The following is a 27,334-nucleotide window of genomic DNA, read 5'->3' on the forward strand; positions in this document are numbered from 1 at the left end:
GCCCGGCGCAGCCCGCGGTGTCCCCTTCGGCTCTGCCCAGCCCGGCCTGGGGGCCCGGGGGTGGCGGCGGGTCCCGACCGGCTCCCGGGCCGAGCCGAGCCCAGCCAAGCCGCACTGGCTTCTTTGTCTGCGGGCGGCGGCCGGCCGGCCCCGGCCCCGGCCCCCTGGCCCGAGCTGTGAGATGAATTTCTAATCGGTGGCCGCCGGGCACCCGGGGCGAAGGCGGCTCGGGCTCGGGCTCGGGCTCCGGTAAGTAGCGGGGTCCGGGGCGGGGAGGGGTTTGCACGGAGGGGGAGGGGGCCGGGCAGGGGAGGTTTCGGGTTTGGTTAATATGCAATGCCCGTAATTAGCATAATTTATATATTTATGATAAAGAGAAAAAATGCCGCGGGGCCGGGGTGCCGGGATGCCGGGCCGGGGCGGCGGGGAGCTCTGGGAATGAGACTGCGCGCGGCCGCCCGCCTGGGGCCGGAGACCCCGGGGGCCGCGCCCTCGCCCGCCCGCGGGCCGGCGGGGACCGGGGGAGGGGAGGGGGCGGCCGCCAGGTGGACCCCGGGGGGAGCTTGGACCCGGCCCCTCCCCTGGAGCCCAGGTGGGATACGGACCCGAGCGGACGTTACATACACAGACCCCGTGGCGACCGGGAGCGGATTCCCGCCCCACCGGAGAACCCGGACGCCTGGGTTCCCGGCGGTTAAGGTCAACTGGGTCGGCCTGGGTGACCGGTCACAATTCTCCCCAGCCACAGTACCCAGGGAGGACTGGTGGGACTCGGGGTTAGGAACCCAGACGGTGCTGGAAGCATGGAGGAATGGTGGGAGGGTCACCATCGAGCAGAGCATAAGCACTTCATAAATATTTAATAACAATATTATTATTAACAAATAGTTATGATAATGGCCCGATATGTGCTTCCTGGCCATTCTCACCTGGCAAGGCCAAGGGAGCCGCCCGGAGCCTTGTAATCCCCACTGAGCCGTGATGGGAAGCCTAAAACCACAGAATAGCCTCAGCTGCAGGGCAGGGGGAAATAAAACACGGTTAGGAAGCCTTTCTGGGCAAATGAAAAGAAGTTCTTTGCAGAGATTGTAACCTCAGTGCTCTTCCAGATTCCTTGCTCCAAAAATACAGGCTGGTCTTTAATTGTTTATGAACATATATCCCTCCTCCCCTTATTTTGGTTTTCTAAGGCAGCCAACAGTGACAAGCAGGGCCTTCTGAAGAATAATTCCATATATTCCATTTTGATTGAAGTCCTGGTGCTCAGGGTGATATTTCTGTGACCTGTTTTTTGTTTGTTTGGTTTTAGCATATGTGCAGTAGAACTTCGTTTCGTTCATTGGTCAAACAAAAACACCTAGTATGTGCCATGCTCTGAACAATACAGATAGAACTTACCTTGGCATGGAGTTTTCATTTCAGTTTAGGTGGTGGTGGTGGTTAGGGGGTCAAGGGAAGGCAGATAATAAACATGAAAGCATACAAGGTAATATCATAGAGTGATAATGTGTGTGTATGTGTGTGAGAGAGAGAGATGAGCTATTTCTTCTCTTTTGAAGGTACTATCTAGCACCTAAGAAAAAGTGAATCCGAAGAAATTTGCTTCGCTAAGGGTTCTCTGCATTATGAAGGAACATGGGATAAGATTATATCCCTCTCCCCAAGATTAACTGGCTATAAAATCATACTAATAATCTTTTCTATTTTTTAACACTTTACAATTGAAAACATTTTTATATGCATGCTTTAGTTCAATTAAAAATAATAACAATTATTATTTTACTGAGCCTGGGTGGTTCAGTCGGTTAAGCATCCAACTCTTGATCAGCTCAGGTCTTGATCTCAGGGTTGTGAGTGCAAGCCCTGCATTGGGCTCCACGCTGGGCTGGGCATGGAGCCTACTTTAAAAATAACAACAATAATAGTAGTAACAGTTACATAGTGTTTGCTGTGTGCCAGGGCCAGTTCTAAGTGCCTTACATAAATGTTACCAATTTAATCCTTACAATAACCGATGAGGTGGGTACTATCATTTAGCCCCATTTTACAGATAAGGAAACTGAGGCTTGGGGAGATGACCTGAGGGGAAGCAGTACTCAACCTGGGTCTTCTGCCTTTAAGCCTCAAGCTCTTTCTGTGTCAAAATGAGGATCAGTGAGGCCACAGAGGGAATGGGAGGGAACCTAGATTGCCAGATTAGGAAGGAGTAAAAGTGGTTAAGGTTCTCCAGAACTTATTGCCACTTCTTTGAAATAATTTTTAAGTAGTCCTAGGACTGTGAATGGGGCAAAAAAATTGAAATAGGATCTGTGTTTTGAGGGAGGAGGTAGGAAATATGAGGAGGGCAAGTGACCTGATTTCTTAGTTTATATTTTTGGCTCATAGTCATTAACACCCCCCGCCCCCGTTATGTACCAGGTATTATACTAGGCACTGGGGTATGTATTTTTTTAAATATTTTTATTTATTTATTTGATAGGGAGAGACACAGCGAGAGAGGGAAGGCGTGGAAGTGGGAGAGGGAGAAGCAGGCTTCCCGCTGAGCAGGGAACCTGATGCGGGGCTCGATCCCAGGACCCTGGGATCATGACCCGAGCCGAAGGCAGACGCTCAACGACTAAGCCACCCAGCCGCCCCAAGCACTGGGGTATGTTAATAAGTGGACATGTCTTCTTGGAGCTTACAGTCTAGTGGGGGAATATACCTACTTTTTATTTTCCACATTTCATTTGCCCCCTCCCTTCACCCTGCCTAGGGTGAATCATGTTTCGGGACAAGGGAAAGGGAACAGGAGGAGAAACTAAATGTGTCCTTATTAAACTAGTGTTTACTGTTTGCCTATGTATGTCTAAGATTATACGTGATAGTTTGGAAAGGGGGAATTAAAGTTGTTCACTACTTTCCTATCTTTTTCTCCTTCCCTTTTTTCTGGCCTATGTGAATGCCTAGCTGGTCTGTCAACAGCTTACCAAGCTATTTATCTCTGCTAGTGGATGGAGGTGGCGGGGGGGTGTCTGGAGGAGAACTGAGAGTTTTCATTTTCCAATGTGTCCTGATCCTTGGAGGCCAGAATAAGGCCCTTACAATTCTGGAGAGGAAGTTTGGTATTGTGTTAGGAGGATAGGGGCCTGGGATAGGTGGACACTGTGTTGAATTTTGAATCTGCTATTCACTTTCCTGTGCCCTTGGGCAAGTCACCTGACCTTTCTCTACCTCCATTTCCCTCTCGATAAAACGGGATCATAGTAAGAGCCCCATGCTAAGCATTCCACTTACATGATCTCTTATCACCGTTATAACAACCCTGTAAGGTTTTCCTATTTAATCACCATTTTATTTTTTATTTTTTTAAATTTTTTTAAAGATTTTATTTATTTGACAGAGAGAGACACAGCGAGAGAGGGAACACAAGCAGGGGGAGTGGGAGAGGGAGAAGCAGGCTTCCCGCAGAGCAGGGAGCCCGATGCGGGGCTACATCCCAGGACCCTGGGATCATGACCTGAGCCGAAGGCAGATGCTTAACGACTGAGCCACCCAAGTGCCCCTTTAATCACCATTTTAAAGATGAGGAAATTAGGGGCGCTTGGGTAGCTCAGTCAGTTAAGCGTCTACCTTCAGCTCAGGTCATGATCCCAGGGTCCTGGGATGGAGCCCCGCATCAGGCTCCGGGCTCCGCGGGAAGCCTGCTTCTCCCTCTCCCACTCCCCCTGCTTGTGTTCCTTCTCTCGCTGTGTCTCTCTCCGTCAAATAAATAAATAAAATCTTAAAAAAAAAACAACCCACATCATCATCATCATCATCATCATCGTGAGGCTCCTTGCTCAGCAGGGAGTCTGCTTCTCCCTCTCCTGATCTCCCTCCCCTTCCCTCCCCCCTTCCCTGCTCCTGCTCTCTCTCTCTCAAATAAATAAATAAAATCTTTTTTTTTAAAGATGAAGAAATTAAGCTTCAGAGAGATTAAGTCAATTGCCCAAGATCACACAGCTATTTCATGGCCAAACTGGGGTTTGAGTCTAGGTTTCCCTCCAAAGCCTCAACTTTCTATCTATAAAAATGGGAGTAATAATAACTAATTGTTGTTAGTGTTTTATTCAATAATTCCGAAGTAAGCTCTCTTATTATTTATCCCTGAGAAAACAGAGAAGTAACCTGCCCCCCTGTGGAAAGTCACACAGTTGGTCAAGTTTCAGTGTGGATTTGCACTATGGACTGGGGGTGCTGGTGTCCCAGAATCAAATAATAATAGTTAATATACATTGAACCCTTATTCGATTTACTGTAACACTAGCCCCGTTTCAAATATGGTAACTAAGGCATAGAGAGGTTAGGTCCTTGTCCAAGGTCTCACAGCTAAGAAATCTTAAAACTGAGAGATGAATCCAGCTTCTCAATGGCTGCACTAAATTGAAATGAGATAATGTATGTAAATTTTTATAAGAGCTACCATTTTCTGAGCCCTTACTATGTGCCAGGCATCAGTCTAAACTTTTTACATGCATTAATTTATTCAATCCTCACTATAACCCTATGAAGTCGGTGCTATTTCTCGAATTTTTTCAGATGAAGAAACTGAGGCACAAAGGTTACGTCATTTGTCCTGAGGCCCACAACTAGTAAATACCAAAGCTGAGATGATGAACCCGACACAGTCTGTCTCCAGAGAGTGCTCACTATAATACTATGTGTAAAGGTCATGGATCCCAATAAACTATACATGATTATTATTCTTCAGCAGGTGTAAGCAGGGAAATCTGTGTCCTGGGACCAGAAATGGAGAAGGATGGGAGGACATGCAGAAAATCCATCAAGCAATAATGACTTTGAGGTGGCAGCCTCTCTGGAGTCTGGCAGTTTAAGAAAAGGGCGGATAATACTTCTGTGCAGGGATGTGGTGTTCCTTCACACCAGCTACGAAAGCTGTGTGGACCGCCATGGCAGTGTTAAGTGGGGGAATTCTGGGCATATTGGAAGGAAGAGCCAGTGGGATTCGGTGAAGGAGCAAATGTGAGCAATAAGAGAGAAGGCAAGGTGGGGCGCCTGGGTGGCTCAGTTGGTTGGGTGACTGCCTTCGGCTCAGGTCATGATCCTGGAGTCCCGGGATCGAGTCCCGCATCGGGCTCCCTGCTCGGCAGGGAGTCTGCTTCTCCCTCTCACCCTCCTCCCTCTCATATGCTCTCTCTCTCTCTCATTCTCAGTCTCTCAAATAAGTAAATAAAATCTTTAAAAAAAAAAAAGAGAGAGAAGGCAAGGATGATGGCAGGGTTTTTGGCCTGAGCGTCTATGGAAGGATGAAACTGCCCATTGGCAGAGACGGGGAAGGCTGCATGCAGGTGGAACAGGTTTGGGGGCACCTGGGTGGCCCAGTTGGTTAAGCATCCAACTCTTGGTCTCAACTCAGATCTTGATCTCTGGGTCGTGAGTTCAAGCCCCGTGTTGGGCTCCACATTGGATGTGGAGCCTACAAAAAAAAAAAGACAGAAATCAGGAGTTTGGTTTTAATATGTTGAGTACAAGATGATATGAACAGTCAGTAGGCATTTGGATTTCTGAGGCTGAAGTTCCCAGATAAGGTCCCAGCCAGAGATTGAGATTTGGTCCATCTAGGGAGGAGGTAAAGTGTTGATGGCACCATTCAGCTCAGCCCTAGTTTCCCATCTATGCCAGTCTCCCGCATGCCGTCATTGTGGTCTTTTTGAATGGCAGCTCTGCAAGAGGTAAGTGCATACACAATTTAAATATAAAAGGAGTGTAGAGCTGGAGATTCTGCTGCCAACAAACAGCTAGCCTGAGAGAATAAAGTCAAATTTTTGAAAGGTGATTTCCCACAATAAATGTGGTTTTCTTTCAATTGAGTACAGGTAAAACTAATTTCAGCTTAACCAGCCATTCCTTAGAGTCCACTAACTTCACGAAGAGGACCCTCCGCCTCCAAAATTGACTGTATAGTCAGAAAGTATTTTACACCTTGAAAACCTCAACCACATGAAGTGTTAAGGGAGGGATGAAAACCACAGAAATGAGTCTGAGTTAAAAGTCTGCATCCCATATGAGAATTTCCGTTGTCCTCCACATGGCATAAGATTCTTCATACATAAAATTTCATGTCGGAACCCAGGAACAAGAGGAAAAGGACCAACCCCAAACTGCAGTAGGTATCCCTTCTGTGGATCCTCTTGCCCCTGTTTATCCATCATGACATTTAAACAGACTGTATTGTAGTTCTCTCTTTGTTTCCTTGACTCCCATGTTAGACTGAAGGCTTCTCCACAAAGCTGAGGAAGGTTTTCTCCCCCATTGTATCCCTCATGCCCAGCACATAATAGCCACTGAAATATTTGTTGAATAAATGAAGCACGAAACATTTCAGGATTTTTCCTAATAGAATCTCAGGCTACTCTAGGGGGTTCGGATGTGTTTGAGATTTCCTTTTTTTTTTTTAAGATTTTATTTACTTATTTGACACAGAGACTGAGAGAGCACAGCAGGGGGCGAGGCAGAGGAAGAAGCAGGCTCCCCGCTGAGCAGGGAGCCCGATGCGGGGCTCGATCCCAGGACCCTGGGATCATGACCTGAGTCCAAGGCAGATGCTTAACCAACTGAGCCACCCAGGTGCCCGTTTGAGGTTTCCTAATGCTCCTCCTGGGTGCCTTAGGACGTTGTCCTAAGCAAGCCCAAAGCAGTTGCCAAAGGAGAATGATACACAGAACCAGGTCCCCTAACTCAGGGCCCTCTGCTGGAACTCCTGGATGGCCCCAGACCTCTGGATTTTCAGATTGTGGGCAAATGCCTCAGCACCCACTGTTCATTCTCTCCCCAGGGTTACCTGTATTTTTAGATGTTAGCCCAGGAAAGGGAGGGATAAATGAACTGTCTGGGAACCAACTGAGATGCTTTGCCAGGTTCGAGTCAGGTGTTTTTCACTCATCTCACTGGAGAAAGAAGACCAAGGAGGAGGCTTTGGGTGGGCTCTGGCTCCCATCCCGGCTTTACCCAGAGCAGCTCCGCTGTGCTGTGTATGGTGTGGAGTTCTACTGCCTGAGTGATCACAGGAGCCCCTTCTCTTAAAACGGACCGCGGATCGTCTCTCCTCACTGGCTGCCAGGCTGTGGGCACGGCATGGCATCGTGAGCTCAAAGGAGGCCGTGCAAATGGGCCGTTTACCCCCGTCATTGGGGAACCGGTCAAAAAGCAAACTAAAGATGGCTGTCTAGTCAGTGAGGCCAAACCACAGCCTTAGGCTTGAAAAATGTGGAAAGTTCCTGGCAAGGGGCTGGGACCAGCTGCAGGAGAAAGTCTGCACAGATACTGAGCCAGGAGATGCACAGAACAGAGCTCAGAGTCAGAATGCTGCGTGTCTACAGACTGGAGAGGTGTTTATGTCACGTGCGTATCTCTGATAGGAGCCATCTCAAGCCAAGAGGAAGGGAGACCAGTAAGTCCTGGGGTTCTGAGATGAGGGAGGCATTTGCCTCTGTTCTGCCTGCATTCCTGCTAGGCAGAAGCCTGGTTGGCGGGTCAGAGTGCGCCTGCGTGGCCAGAGGCTCTGAGCCAGGCCTGCCTTTTCCCTTGACACGGAGGACTAAACATTGAGGACCCGGGTCCACATAAGCTCATGGAATTTCAAGGGTAGAAGGGATGTTAGAATTACCTGAGCCTCTCTGCTGCTTGAATCCCCCGAATAACAGTCACAAAGTGAACACTTGCTTAACCACTCCCTGTGAGCGGCCACGGCTGGCCCTAAGGAACTGGTGGCCACAAGACTGGGAGCAGGCTTTAAGCTCCTCTCGAGCAGATGCCCCTTGCCCCACAATGACTAGCTACTGATGCCTCCCTTCTAAAGGCCTTTGGAACTGGAAAATTCTTGCCCTGTGAAATGTATGTATCAAGCTATAATGGACCCAGATTTACTTTGCACGCCTTTCTGCTCCATTTTGTCTCTGCCTTTTATTTGAATTTGCAGATGGCTTGCTAATTGACTTCTGTATGTAACCAATATCATGGTTCATCCCAGTTCCCATCCAGCACAGGTGGTAAATTGCCAGGTTCTTGGCAAAACTCACAGAAGGCTCCCATGTACAAAATTTGGAGGAGGACATCACCCAGGAATGAGGCCAGAGTCCCAGTGAGGGTGGATGATGCCTACTAGCTCTTCCAGCAAATTCCTCTTCCCCTCCTGCCCCACCTTGTCCTACCTGAAAAGGGAAGCCTTATTTACTCTTTTTTCAAATTGCTAGGTGTCCTGAATTTCTTGCCCTTCTTTTCATCCCTACTCTAGGTGGTTAGGGAAGGAAAGGGAGAGAAGGAACCTCATGGTTCTCCTTGCCTCCTTGGCCAGGAAACATTCTGCCAAAGAGTGAAGACCCTAAAAAGCGATTACACTCTTAGGTATATATGCCAAAGAATTGAAAACAAGTGTTCAAACAAAAACGTGTGCAGAAAAATTCACTGAAGCACTATTCACATAGCCAAAAGGTAGAAACAACCCAAACATCCATCCACCGATGAATGGAAAATGTGGTATATCCATACAGGATTTTTTTTTTTTTTCGGGACATATGAGTTTAATTGCCTACTAGACCATCCAGATGGAAATACGCGGTAAATGAATGGAAACCAGAGTCACAAAATTAGGAGAGAGGCAGGCATTTTTAGACCAGTTTAGGTTTAGACATTCACCAGGTTGGACTTTTTTTTTTTTAAACATTTAAAATAAAACTTCTTACCACAATAAACAGAACAATATATTAAAACTGACTTCCAGAATTGTCCAAATTATTTTAATCACATTTTTTTTCACATTTCTTTAAATGTCACGTCTTCTTTGGCAAATTTGTTCAAAATACTAAATTTTCATTTTATAATTTAGTTTATCTAGTAGAGTGCCTCTACATTGATGGTCGTCAGGGTACCTTTCTCTAAGCCCTAATGGTTTATATCTTCCCTTTAAAATGTATTAGTATCTTTAAAAAGTGTATAAATATCTTTTAATTACGTTTTCATTTTCAAAGAAATCCTAGGGGGAAAAATTATGAATTAAACACCTGTAAGTTCTTCTTCCTTTCTGCTATAGTATAGCAATCGGTCATCTAACCCATAGTGGCCTAGCAACTGAGCAAGGCTGAGTCTTCTTGTCAATTGCAACCGATTGCCCCTCATAAAGCACCAGCTGACTACAGCTTCTCCACTTCTTTTCGAGCAACCCCGTAACTGGCCCAAGTCATTCTTTGGTCTATACATTATGCTAGTTTTGGTCCCCAAAGAAGGTCTTCTTTTCCTGGACCTGCTTCACCAGTTTTGCTTGTTCTTCATTTAATCCGTGTTTGGGAATCCTCATTCACAAAATCGTTTTGGAGACCACTGCACGACCCAGGATCAAGTGCGTAGATTCACATAATTTTATGGAATATGTACTTTCTTCACATTCACGATCTATGTGTTTAAAATGTTCTTAAAATTCCAAACAGTTTTCTTCCGGTGAAGATGCCGATTTCCTTGAAAAGTTCTGATAGTCTTCATTCTCTAAGACATTTTACCATGCTGTAACAGGGATTAAATGAAGATCTTGTTTTCCTTCCTTATTGTTTAGGTGTTGCCCTTACAGGTTTTTCTCTTGAACTGCTTGTGTGGGGAGGTGCTGGATCAGCACGGGCCTGGGGAGTGCTCGGTAAAGTCGCAGCTCAGCTTGACGCACTTTCCATCTTGGAAATGAAATCTCAGTTTTGCCTCTCCCTGAGCCGGCGCAGAGAGTGCCGAAAGCACACCCAATATTATCCATTATTCCATAGCTATAAAAAGGATTAAAGTGTTGATACATGCTACAACGGGGATAAACCTTGAAAACATTTTGCCAAGTGAAAGAAGGCAGACATAAATGCCATTTAGTGTATGATTCCATTTATTTTATTTATTTTTATTATTATTATGTTATGTTAATCACCATATATTACATCATTAGTTTTTGATATAGTGTTCCATGACATATGATTCCATTTATATGAAATATGGAGAATAGACGAATCCATAGAGAAAAAAGCAGATTAATGGTTGCCAGAGGCTGGGTCTGGCAGAGAAAGGGAGTAACAGCTAATGGGGGTTTCCTTTGGGGATGATGAAAATGTTCTGGAACTAAATCGTGGTGATGGTTGCACAATATTGTAAATCTATTAAATTCCACTGAGTTTGACACTTTAAAATGGTTACAGTGGTGAATTTTACCTCAATTAATAAAATAAAATGAGGAAGACCGATCAACACCCCAGGGCTGAAAGAGGGGGAAGGGAAAAATCTGGAATCTAGAACACTTCTCTGAGTTTAGTTTCCTCATCTGTACGGTGGTGGTAATAATGCCCCTGTCCCCCCAGCCGGCATGAGTAATGAGCACGAATAAGCGTTACATAAACACTTAGCACTGGAGGCACTCAAAGTCAATGTTAATTGCCTTCTTTGCTATGTAAGTATCTAAACCTATTTGTCCCCTTTATACCTTTATTTCTTATGACCCTACTGTTTGTGGCTCCAGCCAGCCAATCTGTTCTTCACAAGGTCTCCTCCCACTTCCTCTCCCTGCCTTTGGCTGGCTGTTCGACCATCTGGAGGTTGTCCTGCCTCCAGTGTTAAAGGCCAGGAGGGTCGCTAGGCCACTGCCACAGAATCACTTAAGAGCTGATTTTGTGAGACCCCCTGCTGAATCAGAGTTCAGGGGAATCTGGTGTCTGTATTTTTAATAAGTGCTCTAGGTGATGATCATGCATATTCAAGTTGGGGACTACTGTTTTAATTTATACCTGTCTTTACCATCTTTTCCAGGAAGTCTGCTCAGACTCCTCCCCTAAAAAGCCCTCTGATTAGCCAGAGTGCTCCTTTCCTGTGTCTGAGGTTCTCAGGGTCTAGGCCAAAGTCAGCTTGGGTTCAGCTGGGTCTGCTCTCTCCCTGCAGACTGGGGGACTCCCAGGGACAGATGTTTGGCCTTCTCTTTCCTCTTGTCACCCTGGTTCCTCCTGAGTGTAGGTTCTCCTGGGATGCTGTAGGAAGGCAAGACACTTTAGTTTTAAAGTCCTTAGAATCCTGCTTACTTCTACAGATATTTGAGAGAACTTAAGATTCGCTCTCTTCCTACCATTGTCCTCCTGACTTTTTGAGATGATATAGAAATTGTATTACTGTGTCACATCAGCCTTTGCTTTTCCTGTCCCATGTCATCCCACAGATGTGCTAGGTGTGGGCCGGCCCCCACCCCACCCTGACAAGTGACCATGGATCCTGGAGCCGGGCCAGAGTCATCTCTGACTGTCAATGAGCAGGTATATGCTAGGGCAGGAGGGGGCGGGGGGAGTGAGGGTCATGGACCCCAGGGTATGGTCAGGAGGAAGACTCCACAGAGCCTGTCAGTATCTGTTTCTTACCAAAATTCTTGGTCACTTCACTCATCCAGCTATAGTTACCAGCTAGGATTTCTCAGGGGCTCAGTTGGGGGATTTAAGCTGTGACTTTTTTTTTTTTTAAGATTTTATTTATTTATTTGACAGAGAGAGACACAGCGAGAGAGGGAACACAAGCAGGGGGAGTGGGAGAGGGAGAAGCAGGCTTCCCGCTGAGCAGGGAGCCCCATGTGGGGCTCGATCCCAGGACCCTGAGATCATGACCTGAGCCGAAGGTAGACGCTTAACTGGCTGAGCCACCCAGGCGTCCCTAAGCTGTGACTTTAAAAAATGAAATTAAAATATACAAAAATGTATGGGGCACATGGCTGGCTTGGTTGGTAGTGCATGTGACTCTTGATTTTGAGGTCGTGAGTTTAAGCCCCACACTGGGGTAGAGTTTACTTTTAAAAATAAATAAAAATTTAAAAACATATATACAAATATGTATATTTTTATGTAAGGAAAGATTTGGACATCACGTAATTTACTCTCTTTTTTCGTATATATATTTTATAATTTTTTGCAGTGAACGTATTTATTACACCATTTTTTAAAAGAAAAAAAAGACTAATATCTCTTAAAATGTAATTGGACTGAAGTCCCTCGTAGGTCAAGTTTGCATCAGAAAGGGAACTGCTTTTGGAAGTTTATTTCACTCATACTTCCCTAATGGGTTACATTGTCACTTTTTCCTGCAGTCTCTGGCTGGATTCAATTTTCAGGCCTCAGGACTGTGTTGTGGGAGTGCCTTCGGGTACAGGCCAAGTGCAGGGGAGGCCCGACAGAGCTTTTGCATATACAGAGTGTCCCGGAATCTTGAATGGCCCAATTCAAAGTGCTGGAGGTAAAGAGCGCAGGAGCGCTGGCTGTTTGAGCGGAAGACCACCAAGTGTTCTAAGGAGGCCTGCGGGCTGCCTGCACCGCTGGGCTGTGGAAGCCCCCCTCCAGGTTGGAGCATGCCCACAGGTGGCACGACTGCACCTGCAGGCCCACGGGGTCCAAAGCTCCAGTCCAGGATTCCTGACCCTTGTTTCAGGAAGTTAGCTCGCAGGGGAATCTTGGCCTTTACCCCAGGGTTTTAGAAATAAAGGAATCAAGAGCTTAAAAAGTTCCTCAACATTGTGGAGCATTTTCCACCCCCTTTATCTTTGAGGGAACTTCTATAAGGTTTTGTGTGTGTGTGTGTGTGTGTGTGTGTTTAAAGATTTTATTTATTTATTTGACAGAGAGAGACACAGCGAGAGAAGGAACACAAGCAGGGGGAGTGGGAGAGGGAGAAGCAGGCTTCCTGCCGACCAGGGAGCCCGATGCGGGGCTCGATCCCAGGATCCTGAGATTATGACCTGAGCCAAAGGCAGGCGCTTAACGACTGAGCCACCTAGGCGTCCCTCTCTAAGGTTTCAAGAGAAGTGAAGAGGGATTTGCTTCTTGGCCCAGCTTAGGCTCTGGATACCGTGTTAGGGGCCTCCATCACCACACTCCAATATCCTAGCAGCTAAGAGGACACCCTGGCAAAGCTGTGGGATAGGCCACTTACCACTCCCTGAACCGAGTCCAAGAAGGGGGGCAAATAGAAATATCCCCAAGCGGTTTGGCTCTGTGGGGCTTTTTTCAGCACATGTCAAGCCCTTCCCCTGTCACCAGGCCCCCAGTTCCTTTCCGAAGCTCCTTGCTTGGAATCAGGGAGCTGCAGCCTGCCCCAGGCTGTGGAATTGCCACAGAGCACGCCGCCTTCAGGCAGGAGGTCCAAGTCTTGAAGTGCGCTCTCCGCTCTCCCCCAGCCAAACCCAGAGCTCTGCTCCCCAGGGCTAGACCAGCTGCTCCGCACCAGCGAAGTCCCCTGTGCTCTGTTTGCAGGTCATCGTGATGTCAGGCCACGAGACCATCCGTGTGCTGGAAGTTGGAGTGGACGCCCAGATCTCTGCCGAGGAGGAGGGCAAAGGGCTGGAGGGTGTGGCTGCTGAGGGCTCCCAGAGCAGAGACCCTGGCGAAGCTAGTGAACCTGCTGGTGAAGCCGGGCCAGACAACCCAGACTCCTCTGCAGAGGCACCTGGTACGAGGCCATCAGTCCCATCTGGCATTGCACCACCTGAGTCCCTTTCTCTGGCTCCTTGGAGAGCCAGCCTGAATCCCTGGGGCCTCGGTGGCCTCAGGGTCTTGCTGCCTTCCTGTCCATCCACTGGACAGCCTCTGGCCACAGCTGTCCTGCTCAGCTGCTAAGGCTGTCCTGCCCTCCTTGTCCCTGGAACTCTAGATCTGCTTTCAATCACTTCCACACCTAAACTGGGATGGGTCATGGTGTGGTGGGCGGAGAGAGGCAAGGCTCAGTTGAGGGGATTGAATTCACCTCAGAGAGGGAGGGCTCCACGTCTCAGCCAGACCCTCAGGCCCAATGCAGAAAAGACTAGACCTTTAGGATCCTGACAGCCCTTCCAACTCAGTACCTTTGGTGGTGGATCTGGGAGGTCCCAGCAGCTGGGGGTAGGGGGGCATGTTACCTACCCTGGACTAAGGGTGTGGGTTAGGTGGGACCTTATAGAATCTGAGCTCCTTACTCCCAGCTGGGCTGCTGTGAGTCACGCCAGCTGGTCTTATTTGTGCTGCCCTCTAAAGACACTTTAGGGCAAGAGTTTGATTCTCCTGTACTGGGAATGGAGAGAGATGATCCACCCACACGGTCTCTCCTAATTACCCCGCAGTATAGCTGTGATACAACCAGGGCTGTCCTAGAGGCTGGGACTGGTGTCAGGCATGGCTCTCTGGCCGTGCGGCACCCTCTCCTGGACTCTGCTCACTGATACCTTGCAGAGTAGACATCTTTTGCTGGAAACCTGAGACCTCCCTAGTCAGTCCCCCCAGAACGCCACGATTCATCTCCCCTAGGCTACTGCTTATCTTCCCTTCCCTAGATTGGAGATCTGGGCTGATGGGGGTGGGCCCAGAGGAGGAGCCAAGAAGAGAGCAAATGAGGAGAGGCTTTAGGGAAAAAGAAAACGGCAAGGCCTCATATCCCTTGCTCTACCCACAAATCAGTGTGCAGATTCATTTGGGACCCTAGTAACCCCGGGTCATTTTTTCTCCTTTTGAATAAAGGAATGGCAAGAGACATAACCGTTCTTCCCTAGCCTGGAAATGCCCTGCTCCGTGTTGAAGCTAGGGAGGGCATCGGCCTACTCCTGTGGGGGCCGTGCCCTGGAGAGCAGGCAGCCGAGACAAGGATGTTACATCTGGCCCCCCTTCTCATTCCTTTCCATGGTGGGGATGAGGCCCCTTTTCAGGAAATTTGGGAGGTGTCCCAGGTTTATCCTCATTTCCCTTTTTACTCTTTTTTTTTTTTTTAAGAGAGGGAGGTGGAGAGGAGGGAGAGAGAATCTTAAACCGGATCATGCTCAGCAAGGAGCCCAATGTGGGGCTCGATCTCAGGACCCTGAGATGGTGACCTGAGCCGAAATCAACAGTCGGACGCTTAACCGACTGAGCCGCCCAGGCACCCCATCCCTTTTTACTCTTTAATCTGTCTTCCATATCTCATTTCTTCTGGTGCCTTAATTCTGTTCCTTGTCCAAACCTGCTCTCGGAAATGGATCCTAAATCAACTATTTACACCTTAGCATGAGTGTTTATGGTAGTGTACATCATCTTCCAGAGGTTTGTATATTTAAGCCTTTCACAAAAGTTCTATTCTCTGGAAGGGAAATTCTAGTTATCATCAAGAAGGTAAGGGAGGCATTTCGATGTACCTCCTAAGAAGCTGCCAACTTAGACTGTGGCCTTGCAATCTTTCTAGGTACGCAATATTACAAAGAGTTTCCTCTTCAAACAAAACTAAGTAATGGGAAACTTTTTCAGGATGAAAAAGCTCGAGTGATTTATATCACTCTAAATTACTACCCAGTCCTTGTCACAGTATGTATCTTTATAGTTGTGGCCACCAAGCGTAGACTGTAATAGGACACTTACCACCATATTATTCATAGGCCCATTTCCTCTATTGCCATAGATTCACACACCTGGGTCTGGGTTTGGCTATTGTCAAACTGTCTGGTTTTTCACTGTCATAACCGGTAGCGCTTTGAGTGCCTTTGTACTGGTCCTTTGAAAATTTGTTTTTTCCTTTGAGGTATTGTCCACTCGAATTCCTTTTGAAGAGAAATCAATTGTGTACATAGGAGGAAGTCATTACATGAAAAATACAAAATCTGTCAATGAGAGGACAAGTAATTGGCTATAAGGTACCACATGCCTGTTAAGCCAGAAAAATAAACAGTGACAAAACCTAAATTGGGTGGCACTTTGGAGAAATAGGAACATTATTGACTGTTCTGTGAATTGGTTCAGTCTCTGAAAAGCAGTCTTGCAGGAAGGGACAAAAGCCCTAAATGTATGCAAACCCTTGGACCCCGGGTCCTACTTTGGAAATAAATCCTAATAAAATGAATATGTCCTTTCTTTAGATGGTAAGCTTTTCTCATTCGTGTTCATCACATTCCCATTTTCCCACTTTCCTTTTTTTAAATTTCATAAAATTTTGTCAAGCAAAATCTTTTTTAAATTTTCATAGATTCAGGGGTGCCTGGGTGGCTCAGTCGTTAAGCGTCTGCCTTCGGCTCAGGTCATGATCCCAGGACCCCAGGATCATGACCTGAGTCGAAGACAGACGCCCAATGACTGAGCCACCCAGGCGCCCCCTGTTTGAATTTTAGAAGGCTTTAGTTGTTGCCTGTTTGTCTCTTTAATTCCTTAAACAATTGGATTTTTTGTCCTTATATACTGTGAACATTACAGTCCTGAGTTAAATTGCTGCCTTTCCAGATTAAAACGGGCTGGGAACGCAGGGTTGGAAGGTTATCTGATTCAGTGGTTCCCACTGTGGCTGCGTGCTGTATCACAAGCGAGCTTAAAAGAAAGTAGAGGGAGAGGAGAGGTTGCTGGCCTCCACTCCCTGCCATTCCCATTCAGGAGACCTAGATTTGGGCCTGGAAATCTATGCCCAGCCAGTATTAAGAGGCCACCAATCTGGTCTAACCTCCATCACCCCATCCGTGGTCTCACCATGTATTAAATAATAACCCCTCTCCTCATGGTTGTGTAGCTTTGAAGAGGTTTCCTGGTGGGGTCCCCAATACCTGACTAAGTCGGAAGCTGTAACATGGGTGAAAAACTCCGGTTCACAGGAGGTTCCTTTAGAAGCTCAGCGAAGCTCCTCTTCTGGACCTCAGCCCTTAGGCACTGGCAGAGAAATTCTGCCCAGCCTGGAGTGCCCTGGGTTCCAGAGTCCAGTTTTCAGGGCTGTCACTTCAAGGACTTCGCCCTACAGGAATCCTCGGAGCTTTGCCCCAGGCCAGCACCTGCATCCAAAAAGAAGCCTGCAGGTAGCGTGAACAATGATTCCGCTGCCGGATGAGCCAAGGGAAGTTGCTCCCATCGGTTCTAGCTCCTTCCCTTGCTGCCACACGTTCACTTCAGGCCCTTCTACTGATGATGTGATAGGTCACCGTGTCCTGCAGAGGCAGGAAGTGAGAGACTGAGAGCCAGCTGCGCACAGGCCTGCATTTTCTTCAACTAGAGGTGGGAGGAGGGTAGCCTACCTTGCAGGTCTGGCACAGGGCTCCCCAGCCTCCTGTTCTCACGACCGGCAGCACTGGGGGAAGCAGTCTCCCCGGGGCCAGGGAAGGCCAGTGATTGGCCTTGGGTTATGCAGAAACAGAGTGTGAGGCTGAGAGTTGCCCCCTCAGGCTGCAACAAGCTGCTGTACTCCGGTGACCCCTCCGCGCGTACCAGGCTCACTCCTTGTCCTTTCTCTCCATGCCACGTGAAGTGAAGTCTCTGCCGGGGATCCCTCCGAGCCCTGCCCCTGCTGTTGCCACCTTCAGCCAAGCCCCCAGCCAGCCTCAGGCCTCGCAGACCCTGGCTCCATTATCTGTACAGGCTGCCCCCCAGGTAAGGGCCCCCCGGGGAGCTGAGCAGAGGGCCCTGGGCAGGAGCAAAGCGTGGGACAGCCAACGTGGGCTGGCCGTGGGACCTGGGAATTTCACGGGAAGAACAGGGAAGGGGCTGCGGCTTGGAGGAGGGACGCCCCCCCTGCTAGGCACCCCTGGCCTCTCCCCTACCCCAGATCAGGCCCACTGGGAAAATCAGATGTGTGCTTGCCAAGTCGTATCCCTGGGTCCAGCGAGGACTGTAGGTAGGGAGAACATTAACTCTTTCGTGCCACAGGTGTCTCTGTTTAGCCCATGACTAAATGAGGGGATGCCCTTGTTAGCCCCTCCAGTGGATGCCTGGCAGAGTTAATGGATTGTTCAGAGTCCTCATTTAGAGCCAGGGGGCAGCCCCAGGGCAATGAGAAGCTGCCTCCCTATCCCCCAGCAGTGCTGCACTCCCTGTGGCCCTTCGCTCCTGGCACAGATCTGCCAGGCATCCGGCAGGGGAGTATCCTCCATCAGAGCTGCCCAGAGGCCTCTGTAGGCCCTCGACCACCTGGTACCACCAGCCCCCGCCCCTGCTTCCCCTTGGCTGTGCTGTGAGCAGGGCCAGGCCCTGTCTCCAAGAGGGGCAGCTTCTCTGAAGGCAGGCTCGTCAGGTCCAGGCACCCCCTCAGGGTTGGGCCTCCGGCTAGGGCTTGTCTCTTCCCCACCCTCATGTGGCCTCCCCCCCCCCCCCCCCCCCACACCGCCCTCAGAATGCTTTGTTTGTACTCAACTGGGTCCGAGAGACCCGGTGTTTGCGCTATCAATGTTGATTTTTTTTATTTTTTCTTTTCTTTTTGAAATCTTGTTTGCTTTTGCAGGTCTTGACTCAGGAAAACTTAGCCACAGTTCTGACAGGAGTTATGGTTCCAGCAGGGGCAGTTACTCAACCTCTTCTTATCCCCATCAGTATTGCAGGTCAAGTGGCTGGTCAGCAGGGGCTGGCCGTGTGGACAATTCCTACAGCAACCGTGGCCGCCCTCCCAGGACTGACAGCTGCTTCTCCCACGGGGGGAATTTTCAAGCCACCTTTAGCCGGTCTGCAAGGTAACGGCAACTCTCCCCAGGACGGCAGCAGGCCCCCCACCACCCTATACTACTCTCCCTGCACGCGCGCTTGCCATGTTGGACTCAGAACCCGCGGCCCGCCAGGGCCACAGCCCTGGAGTCTGGATCCGGTGTCCCAGGCACCTCGCCACAGAGCTGCTGCACCACCTCGGGACTCTAGGCCATGACACGGTGCTGGCCCAGCAGGCCTCTCCTACTCCAGCCAACTGAGACTGCCCCTCTCCCCCCACGCCAGAATGCACCCCACGACCAGCCTCCTGAGAAGGACTGCAAGAAGATTCAGCTTCTGGTTTTGAGCCTCCACATCTCCAGGCCCAAGGGGGGGGGATGAGAGATGTTGCCCTGTGCTGCCCCTGCAAGGATCAAGGGAATCACAGCTGCCTGTCCCCTCTGCCCCGCTGTCCCAACCCCCTCTCCTGCCTGTGCCAGATCCCCTGGGATTGGAGCCGCTCGGGGGGCCGCGGCTGGGCGTTTGAGCACCCCTGTCTCTGCCTTGCTCCATAGCAGCCGCTGTGCTGAACGCCGCCCTCCCGACTCCCGTACAAGCTGTCCCGCCGCCGGCACAGGCCTCCTCACCCAGCCAGCCCCGGCCAGCAGCCCAGCCCCAGACGCTGTTCCAGACCCAGCCGCTGCTGCAGACCGCGCCTGCCATTGTCCCGCAGCCCACTGCTGCCACCGCTACTGCCCCCACGCCCAAGCCGGTGGACACCCCCCCACAGATCACCGTCCAGCCCGCGGGCTTCGCGCTGAGCCCAGGAATTGTAAGCCGCTGCCCTCACCCGGGGCTGACCAGGGATGGACCGAATCTTGGGCCAAGGGTGGAACTGGCCCTTCCCACAGGGGAGGAAGGAGGTGGAGGACCAGCCCCCCGCATACGGCTCTTTTTTCCAACACATCAGCAGAGATGGCCCCCCTCTGAGGCCTTCTCCTTGCATCTGCCAGCCCATCCGTCCCAGACAAGAGCAGACAGCCTCCGCCAAGAGGGCTGGGCAAATTCTCCAGAACCTGAACCACTGGATCGGCCTTGGAGGGTGGGATGATGTCTGGGGATTGCACACTTGTGAGCTGTAACGAAGGCGGAGCTGGAGGCTCACGGCCCCACGCCAGTGTCTGTCCAGTGTGGCTCCCGGCTTGCCAGGGGAGCTGTTAGGTGCGACTAGAATCACTGGCCCCTCCAGTCTGGACTTTCTGTCCTCCCAGGCCTGGCCTGAGAGATTAGCCAGTTACCCTTCCACGGCGGCGGCCCCACCCTTCCCTGCCAGGCCCCTGCAGCCCCCGGCCCTGGATACTCTTCAGCTGGACCTGGGCCTGCAGCCCACATTCACATCTGCCCAGCACCTGTATCTCCCCAACCCCCCCCCCCCCCCCCCCCCGCCCCCCGGCCTCCTCCTCTCTGCCTAGGGCTCTTTCTTGCCCCTTGGCCTCTGAGCAGGGCTCTTTCTCCACCCACAGATCAGTGCCGCTTCCCTCGGGGGACAGACCCAGATCCTAGGTTCCCTCACTACCACTCCGGTCATTGCCAACGCTATTCCCAGCATGCCGGGGATCAGCAGTCAGATCCTCACCAACGCTCAGGGACAGGCAAGTGGTCAAAGGCAGGGCTGAGGGGTGGGGGTGGTGGAGAAGCTGCCTGGGGGGAGTCAGGATACGGGCTAACGGTCAAAGAAACTCCAACAGGGTGTCAAGCTGCTGTCCCTGTCCCTCGTGTGGCAGCTCTGTGCTGATGCTGAGCCCAGACGGGGCATAGCCCCCACCCCGCCCTCTAGGTGCTCACTCTAGCCGGGGGCTTTCATTTGTGGAGCACCCACCTTGTGGCCTGGCTCTGCGTTAGGTGCTTTCTCGTACATTACCTCACCTCACTTGGAGTACAGGCCTACTAGGTGGAGAGTTGCATTCCCCTTTTACAGGGGAGAAGGCTGAAGTCCAGAGAAATTAAGCCACCCGATAAAATGAGGCAGGGCAGGGATTCGCATCCAGGGCCGTGTGACTCACGTGCAGACCTACTCCTGCCCCACCACAGCTCTGGAGATCGAACAAAGGAAACAGCTCCTAGAGGATGAATCCTTGTCTTTACTGATGAGGAAACTGAGCTCCAGAAGGGTGGGATGATTTAAGTCCCTTCCCCTGCCAGTGTGGGGCTTTGGGTTGGGGGCAGGACTGGACACTGGCCTCACACCTGGGGTCCCTGCGTTGTTTCCTCGCAGGTTATCGGAGCCCTTCCGTGGGTAGTGAACTCGGCTAGCGTGGCAGCCCCAGCACCAGCCCAGAGCCTGCAGGTCCAGGCTGTGACGCCCCAGCTGTTGTTGAATGCCCAGGGCCAGGTGATTGCAACCCTGGCCAGCAGCCCCCTGCCTCCGCCCGTGGCTGTCCGGAAGGCAAGCACGCCTGAGTCCCCTGCTAAGAGTGAGGTACAAGGGCTGGGTTGGGGCGAGGGCAGGATTGTGGGGGGTGGGCGGCAGGCAGGGCTGTCTGGAATGGGCTGCCTCCCTCAAGACTGCAGGGCAGGACAAGATTATCTTCTGAAGTCCCCGGGAAACAGAGCACCTCTCCAAAGTGAGGGGAAATCCCAGGGTAGAAGGCCCAAGCGAGTCCCCACATACTCTGTCCAGGGAAGGAGCACCCCCCCCACCCCTACCCACACACACCCAAAAACGCGTCTCTGTGCCCTCAGAGGCTAGTGGTGTGCTGAGAAGGCCAGGGAGGTGGTCAGAGTAAACTGAGCCTTGATTAGCTCCAAGGTGAACAGACCACCGGCAGAGCCCCAGAAGTTTATTCTGTACCTCCTCCCACTTCACCCCTTCACTCTGCACTGTGGCTTTGATTATGGCTTTATTTGTTCATTCCAGGAGCAGTTTTTGAGTGCCTACTATGTCCCAGGTGCTGAAGATCTAGAGACGAGTAAGATGCCCTCCCTAGCCTTAGGTAGCCCAGTGCTGGAGACACTGCAAGCCAGCGTGACAAGGACTATGATAGGGACCTGAGAAGGTGCTGTGGGGACCCAGAGAAGGGAGCTCCCAACAGACCGGGGAGTTCAGCAAGGCCTCATAGAGAAGGGTCGGTGAACTCATCGAAAGGGATGAGTTGGATGGGAGAGTGGGCCTACCTTTACGTAATTGCAGGAATGATAATGTGCCAGAGCAGGGGTTCCCAAACTTGAGTGCGTGTCAGAACCACCCCTTATTGGAATGTAGATTCCCCGCGCACACACACACACACATTCCCCCCACCCCCGGAGTTCTTATTCAGTAGGGTTGGAGTGGAGCCCAGGAGTTTGCATTTCTAGCAAGTTCTCAGGTGATGTTGAGGCCGTGGCCCTCAAATGTGGTGTGCTGTTTCCAAGCTTTGTGAATAACCCTGTAGCCTCCTCTGTAACATGGAGATTATCAGAGTACCAATTCAGAAGGTTATGAATGTTAACGGATATATTACACATAAGACAGTTAACACTCTGGTACACAGGAAGCACTGGAAAAATGGAGCTTTTATTTTATCACTGTTATTATGTAGTGGGGAGTCATGGAAGGGCTTTTAGCAGGGAAGTGGCTAGATGTGTATTAAAAAGAAATTACCCGGGGGGGTGGTGGGCGGTTGGTGCCTGGGTGGCATAGTTGGTTAAGCATCTGACTCTTGGTTTCAGCTCAGGTCTTGACCTCAGGGTTGTGAGTTCAAGCCCCACGTTGAGCTCCACACTGGGCATGGAACCTACTTAAAAAAAAAAAAAAAAAAATTAGCTCTTATCCAGGTGGAGCTAAGAACTGAACCGTGGCAAGACTTGAGTCCTTGTCACCTGTTAGGAGGCAGCCGAGAAACAGTTCTAGCAAGAAATGAGGAGCCCTGACTAAAGGCTAATAAGGTTCTGGTGATGAAGAGGGAATGGATTTGAGAGCTACCAAGAGGTAGAATCCAGGGAATAGGACCCATCCTAGAGAAATCTACACTTTCCAGGAAGATTTAAGAAAAAAAAAATCATACTGGGGGCACCTGGCTGGCTCAGTCAGTAGAACATGCGACTCTTGATCTCAGGGTCATGAGTTCTAGCCCCATGCTGGGGGTAGAGTTTATTAAAAAAAAAATCATACAAAAAAATACTAATGTCATATATTTATAGTTTCTCTTGATGATAAATATGATACATGATTTTTATAAAAATTCCAATAGTATGTTAATGGAAAAAAGTAAAATTCCACCTCCAGAGATGACTTCTGTTGACAACTTGCTTTATATGCCTCCAGACTTTTTTCCTGGAAACTCATATGTAATTTTTTTTGAAGATTTTTTTATTTGACAGAGAGAGACACAGCGAAGAGAGGGAACACAAGCAGGGGGAGTGGGAGAGGGAGAAGCAGGCTTCCCGCCGAGCAGGGAGCCTGATGCGGGGCTCGATCCCAGGACCCTGGGATCATGACCTGAGCCGAAGGCGGACGCTTAATGACTGAGCCACCAGGCGCCCCCATATGTATTTTTTTTCTTTTTTTTCTTTTATTATGTTAATCACCATACATGACATCATTAGTTTTTGATGTAGTGTTCCATGATTCATTGTTTGTGCATAACACCCAGTGCTCCATGCAGTACGTGCCCTCTTTAATACCCATCACCGGGCTAACCCATCCCCATACGTATTTTTAATAGGAATTATTCTCTAAAAACTGTTTTCACTTTACCTTTTTTTCCACTTAGCACTGTGACCCAGAGCTCTTTGCATGTCAGTATTCAAGGGATTTACTGTACTCTTTTTAATAGCTGCATAGAATCTCACTGTAGGGAAGTCCCAGGAATCACTTGCCAGTTCCTTACTGATGGACATTTGGGGCCTGGGAGGCCCTAGAATCGGGTTTCGGTTTCTGCTCTGAGGGAAAAGATTTGAGAGCAGTTATCTCGAGGGTGGATACTTGTTAGTGCTTTGACCAAGTTGTACTGAAACTTTCTGAGCCTCTGACCTGCCTTGTCACAGGTGCCTAAGAGGCTCCAACTTGGTCATGATTGTTAGGTGGGTGCTAATAAGTAGCTTGTAAGTCTCGCTTTGTGATGGCGCATAGGTAGGAGTGTGCCAGGTGGGTGAGGATTTCATGCCCATTTTGCCCTGCCTCTGGACCTTGCAGGGACTGCAAGCCCCTGAGCCAGGCAGGTGGGCAGTGGGGACTCATGGACTCTCTTTTCATAGGTACAGCCCATCCAGCCCACGCCAGCCGTGCCCCAGCCTACGGTGGTCATCACCAGCCCAGCCCCAGCGGCCAAGCCTTCTGCCTCTGCTCCCATTCCAATCACCTGCTCTGAGACCCCTACTGTCAGCCAGTTGGTATCCAGTAAGTGGCTCCTGGAGAAGATTGTAGAGAAGAGGAGAGGAGGCATTTATTCAAATACCCCAGCGCCTTTAGATGCTGCTCTCCTTAATAAACTTTCTAGAGTCCAAAGGGGAAGGGCAAAGGCCTGACACCAGGGATTGGCTCTCTAATTCCCATTCCTGCTGAGCTGGATTCTAGGCATGATGATAGTGGAGGCTGCTTCTTTGAGAAGCCAACCCATTGGCTGTCTCTCCTTTGGTCTCTCACCCAGTATCTGAGGCATGTGGATGGCTAAGGTGTGCTTGGGGCTAGGAGTAGGGAGAATGGGGGAGGGTCGGCCATTAGAGCTAGAAGAACTTGAAAACAGACCCCTACTTCCCGACAGTTAGTCCAGGCTCCTTTCCTGCAAGGCTTGTTTGCTTTGGGAATAGGGGCGAAGAGGACAGTAAGGGTGCATGGGCCTTTTGTCAAATGTCCTCATCCCTCACTGCTTTACCAGGCCAGGCCAATAAGCTAGATAAGCAGTGATATCATTTGTCTTACACACTCACCCCTGGTCCCTTCCTTTGGCCTAGAGCCACATACCCCAAGTCTGGATGAGGACGGAATCAACTTGGAAGAGATCCGGGAGTTTGCCAAGAACTTTAAGATCCGACGGCTGTCCCTGGGCCTCACGCAGACTCAGGTGGGTCAGGCTCTGACTGCCACGGAAGGCCCAGCCTACAGCCAGTCAGCTATCTGCAGGTGAGTAAGTCCTGCTCAGGCACCTGATGTCCCTAGGCACTCACTGGGACCCAGGTGCATGGCTCCTTTCCATATTCTCCCTTGCTCCTGCCTCCTTCTAGACCAGGAAGGCTGTTCTAAGGATCGACATGAACACCTAGAGTAGCCAAAGACTGATGCAGTCCATCGGAGGGCCTTCTGTAGTTGATCTTCCAATCCTGAGCATTTATGTGGTCTTTTGGTGGGGGGAACCCAAGACCCTAATCCATTCAGGAACCCTACAGAAAAAGGAGTACAGCTTATGAAGTGGGTCCCCAAAGCGGGACCTTCGGTACTGACTTGGCTCTCAACCACGACCCCCCCTGCCCCCCCCCCCCCGGTTATGCCCCCATCTTCCCCTCCTCCAAGGCATGACTATAAAGGGATGGAGCTGATTTTTCTGCGTGCAGTGTTCGAACTGGTTCTGGTGCCAGCATCAAAGGAGGGCAGAGGGTTTCAAACAAGAATGAGCACATGGCTCAGGGATGGCCGAAAGTGCCTGCCAACTCCCTGGATCAGATGAGAGTGACTGTTAGAGCAGGCTCCATGTTGGCAGTTCCGTAGTCCCGTCTGGGCTTGGTCAGAAAGAGTTGCCTGACTTGGTGAGGCTGCTGTGGGGCTGACTGGAGAGGTGCACTCGTGACATCCATGTGCCGTCTCTGAAAGCCTCTCTAGACAACTCCTCAAAGGACCTTGCTCACTTGGGTGTGAACGTTCTGGAAGAGCTGTTCATACAGCAGTTGCACTGTTATCCTTGCACCACTGAACTGAGGCCATGGGAGTGGCCTCCCTGGTATGACCTGGGATGCAGGACAGTCTGAGGAGTCCGGGCTTGGCTGGGCCAGGGTGGTCTTGGTGGGGGTGGTCAGGGGAACGTTTAGTCCAGTGTCACCAGGCCTGAGAGGAGCGGCCCCTTGCGGAGTGTACTCACACCCCAGTGTGAGGAATAAGACATTCTCACCGTCCCTTCCCTGGGCTCGGGTCTCCCACAGGTTCGAGAAGCTGGACATCACGCCCAAGAGTGCCCAGAAGCTGAAGCCAGTGCTGGAAAAGTGGCTGAATGAAGCCGAACTCCGGAACCAGGAGGGGCAGCAGAACCTGATGGAGTTTGTGGGAGGTGAGCCCTCCAAGAAACGCAAACGCCGCACCTCCTTCACCCCCCAGGCCATAGAGGCCCTGAATGCCTACTTCGAGAAGAACCCACTGCCCACAGGCCAGGAGATCACCGAGATTGCTAAGGAGCTCAACTATGACCGGGAGGTGGTGCGGGTCTGGTTCTGCAATCGGCGCCAGACGCTCAAGAACACCAGCAAGCTGAATGTCTTTCAGATCCCTTAGGGCTCAGCCCCCAGCCCTGCGTTCCAGCACTTTGTACTTCTCCCTTGGCACCTGGCTGCAGCCACCGCCGTGACAGCACCTGTCACAGTGTGGCGTGCAGCTGTGCTTGTCCTGGGTCTCGAGACTCCACCGTGTGCATGTGTGTCCACTGCCTCCCTCCTCTCCTCCACGTATCTCACAGCATGGGGAGGGCAGAGGGGCCCACCGGAGAGCTGCAGGCTCGGGCCGGTCATGCCAAGGGACCCCTCCCTCACTTAAAGAAGCACTTTGCTAATGTGGTTTTCGAAGGGTGAATTCTGGTTGGGAACCAGACACCCCCTCCCCACCCCGTCCTTGGGGCAGGGCTACCACAGCCCCCGAAGGACCCCTGGCCATTAGCTCTTGTTTTTGATGGCATTCTCTCTGGCCCTCTCTTCCCCTTTGCTCCTGTGTGTAAGTGTGGCAGGGACTGCAGCCTCACCTCCCACCCTTTGCCTGCAGGCACACCGCCCACCCCCCGCCCCCCCAAAGGACCCAAGAGGCACAATTCTGAAAAGTGTGATGAGCTGCTCAGAAGGTCAGGCTCAGTGTCTGCCTTGCCTTCAAGGTCAGAAGGTTCCCGCAGCCCTGGGGCCAGAACACGTGATCTCCTTTCCCATTTCTTCCTGATTCCTTTTGGGGGGAAATTGCACTAAAGCGGAACCTTTTCATTTGTAATCCATGGTGGAAGGAAGCAGCTCTGAACTCTAGCTGTCCTGGAGTTGACCTGGGTGTACAGCACGTTGGGAACTTAGTAAATAAGCCCGTCCTCCCAGATTTTAATCTAATCTCTGCCCATGGCTATCTCCCCCCCTAAACAGTGAGGGATAAAGAACTGGCAGCCTGGAAAATCCCATTGCCCAAGCTCTCGCAGCACCCTGGCGAAAAATGAGGGAAGGAATGCTGACTCTCTCTTTCTCTTGTGCTCCCACCCACCCCCAACCCAGTGCCGGGCCTTCTCAGAAGGGGCAAATGAAACACTAAACTAAACAGCAAGGGCCCGGGGAAAAGGCCAACATCCAGAAAGGACTGGTGGCAGCCCAGGAAGGTCTCTTGCAGAAGGTGACTTAACTCTTAATTTTCTTTGAGACTTTGAGCCTTGGATACTGGAGGAGAAATCTTATTTTGTCCAAAGTCTTAGATCACGTGTTTGTGCAAACAATCCCCGCTCCCCCCCTCCGCCCCCAGTCAAGAAGACCCCTGAGGCAGGATGGGCGTCACCTGTAGAAAGGACAGCTATGGCACGTTGAGGGCTGGCATCTCACCCAAGCTGCTAAGTGAGTTTCCCAGCCTCACGGTGGCTGGACAGCCCCTGGAACTCAGTATATCACTCTGGGAGGTCAGGAGAGCACTAAGAGGTTGGCTTAGATGAACCCAGGAGACCGTCCCTAAAGGGGCACAAGTCACAGAGCCAGGTCCATAGCAGCCGCCCAGCTCCACACCTCACAAGATATACCCCGATGAAGTGGCTGTGAGG

At 50.6% G+C, this 27,334-nt stretch overlaps 1 protein-coding gene and 1 pseudogene across 1 annotated transcript; one reads left to right on the forward strand and one right to left on the reverse strand.

Annotated features, from left to right (window-relative positions):
- The first annotated feature begins 200 nt into the window (after positions 1-200).
- POU6F1 (POU class 6 homeobox 1) lies at positions 201-26,223 on the forward strand. Its single transcript, XM_021704798.1, has 11 exons — positions 201-249; positions 11,207-11,300; positions 13,278-13,473; positions 17,239-17,360; positions 18,208-18,433; positions 18,959-19,215; positions 19,907-20,035; positions 20,659-20,862; positions 23,619-23,760; positions 24,315-24,483; positions 25,494-26,223. Exons 2-11 carry the CDS (start codon positions 11,253-11,255, stop codon positions 25,837-25,839), a joined length of 1,839 nt encoding a protein of 612 aa, XP_021560473.1. The 5' UTR covers positions 201-249; positions 11,207-11,252; the 3' UTR covers positions 25,840-26,223.
- Positions 9,034-9,698, reverse strand: LOC110593523 (annotated as a pseudogene).
- Positions 26,224-27,334: the final 1,111 nt, after the last annotated feature.

This window comes from Neomonachus schauinslandi, chromosome 5 (genome assembly GCF_002201575.2).
Source record: "Neomonachus schauinslandi chromosome 5, ASM220157v2, whole genome shotgun sequence".
Taxonomy (NCBI): domain Eukaryota; kingdom Metazoa; phylum Chordata; class Mammalia; order Carnivora; family Phocidae; genus Neomonachus; species Neomonachus schauinslandi.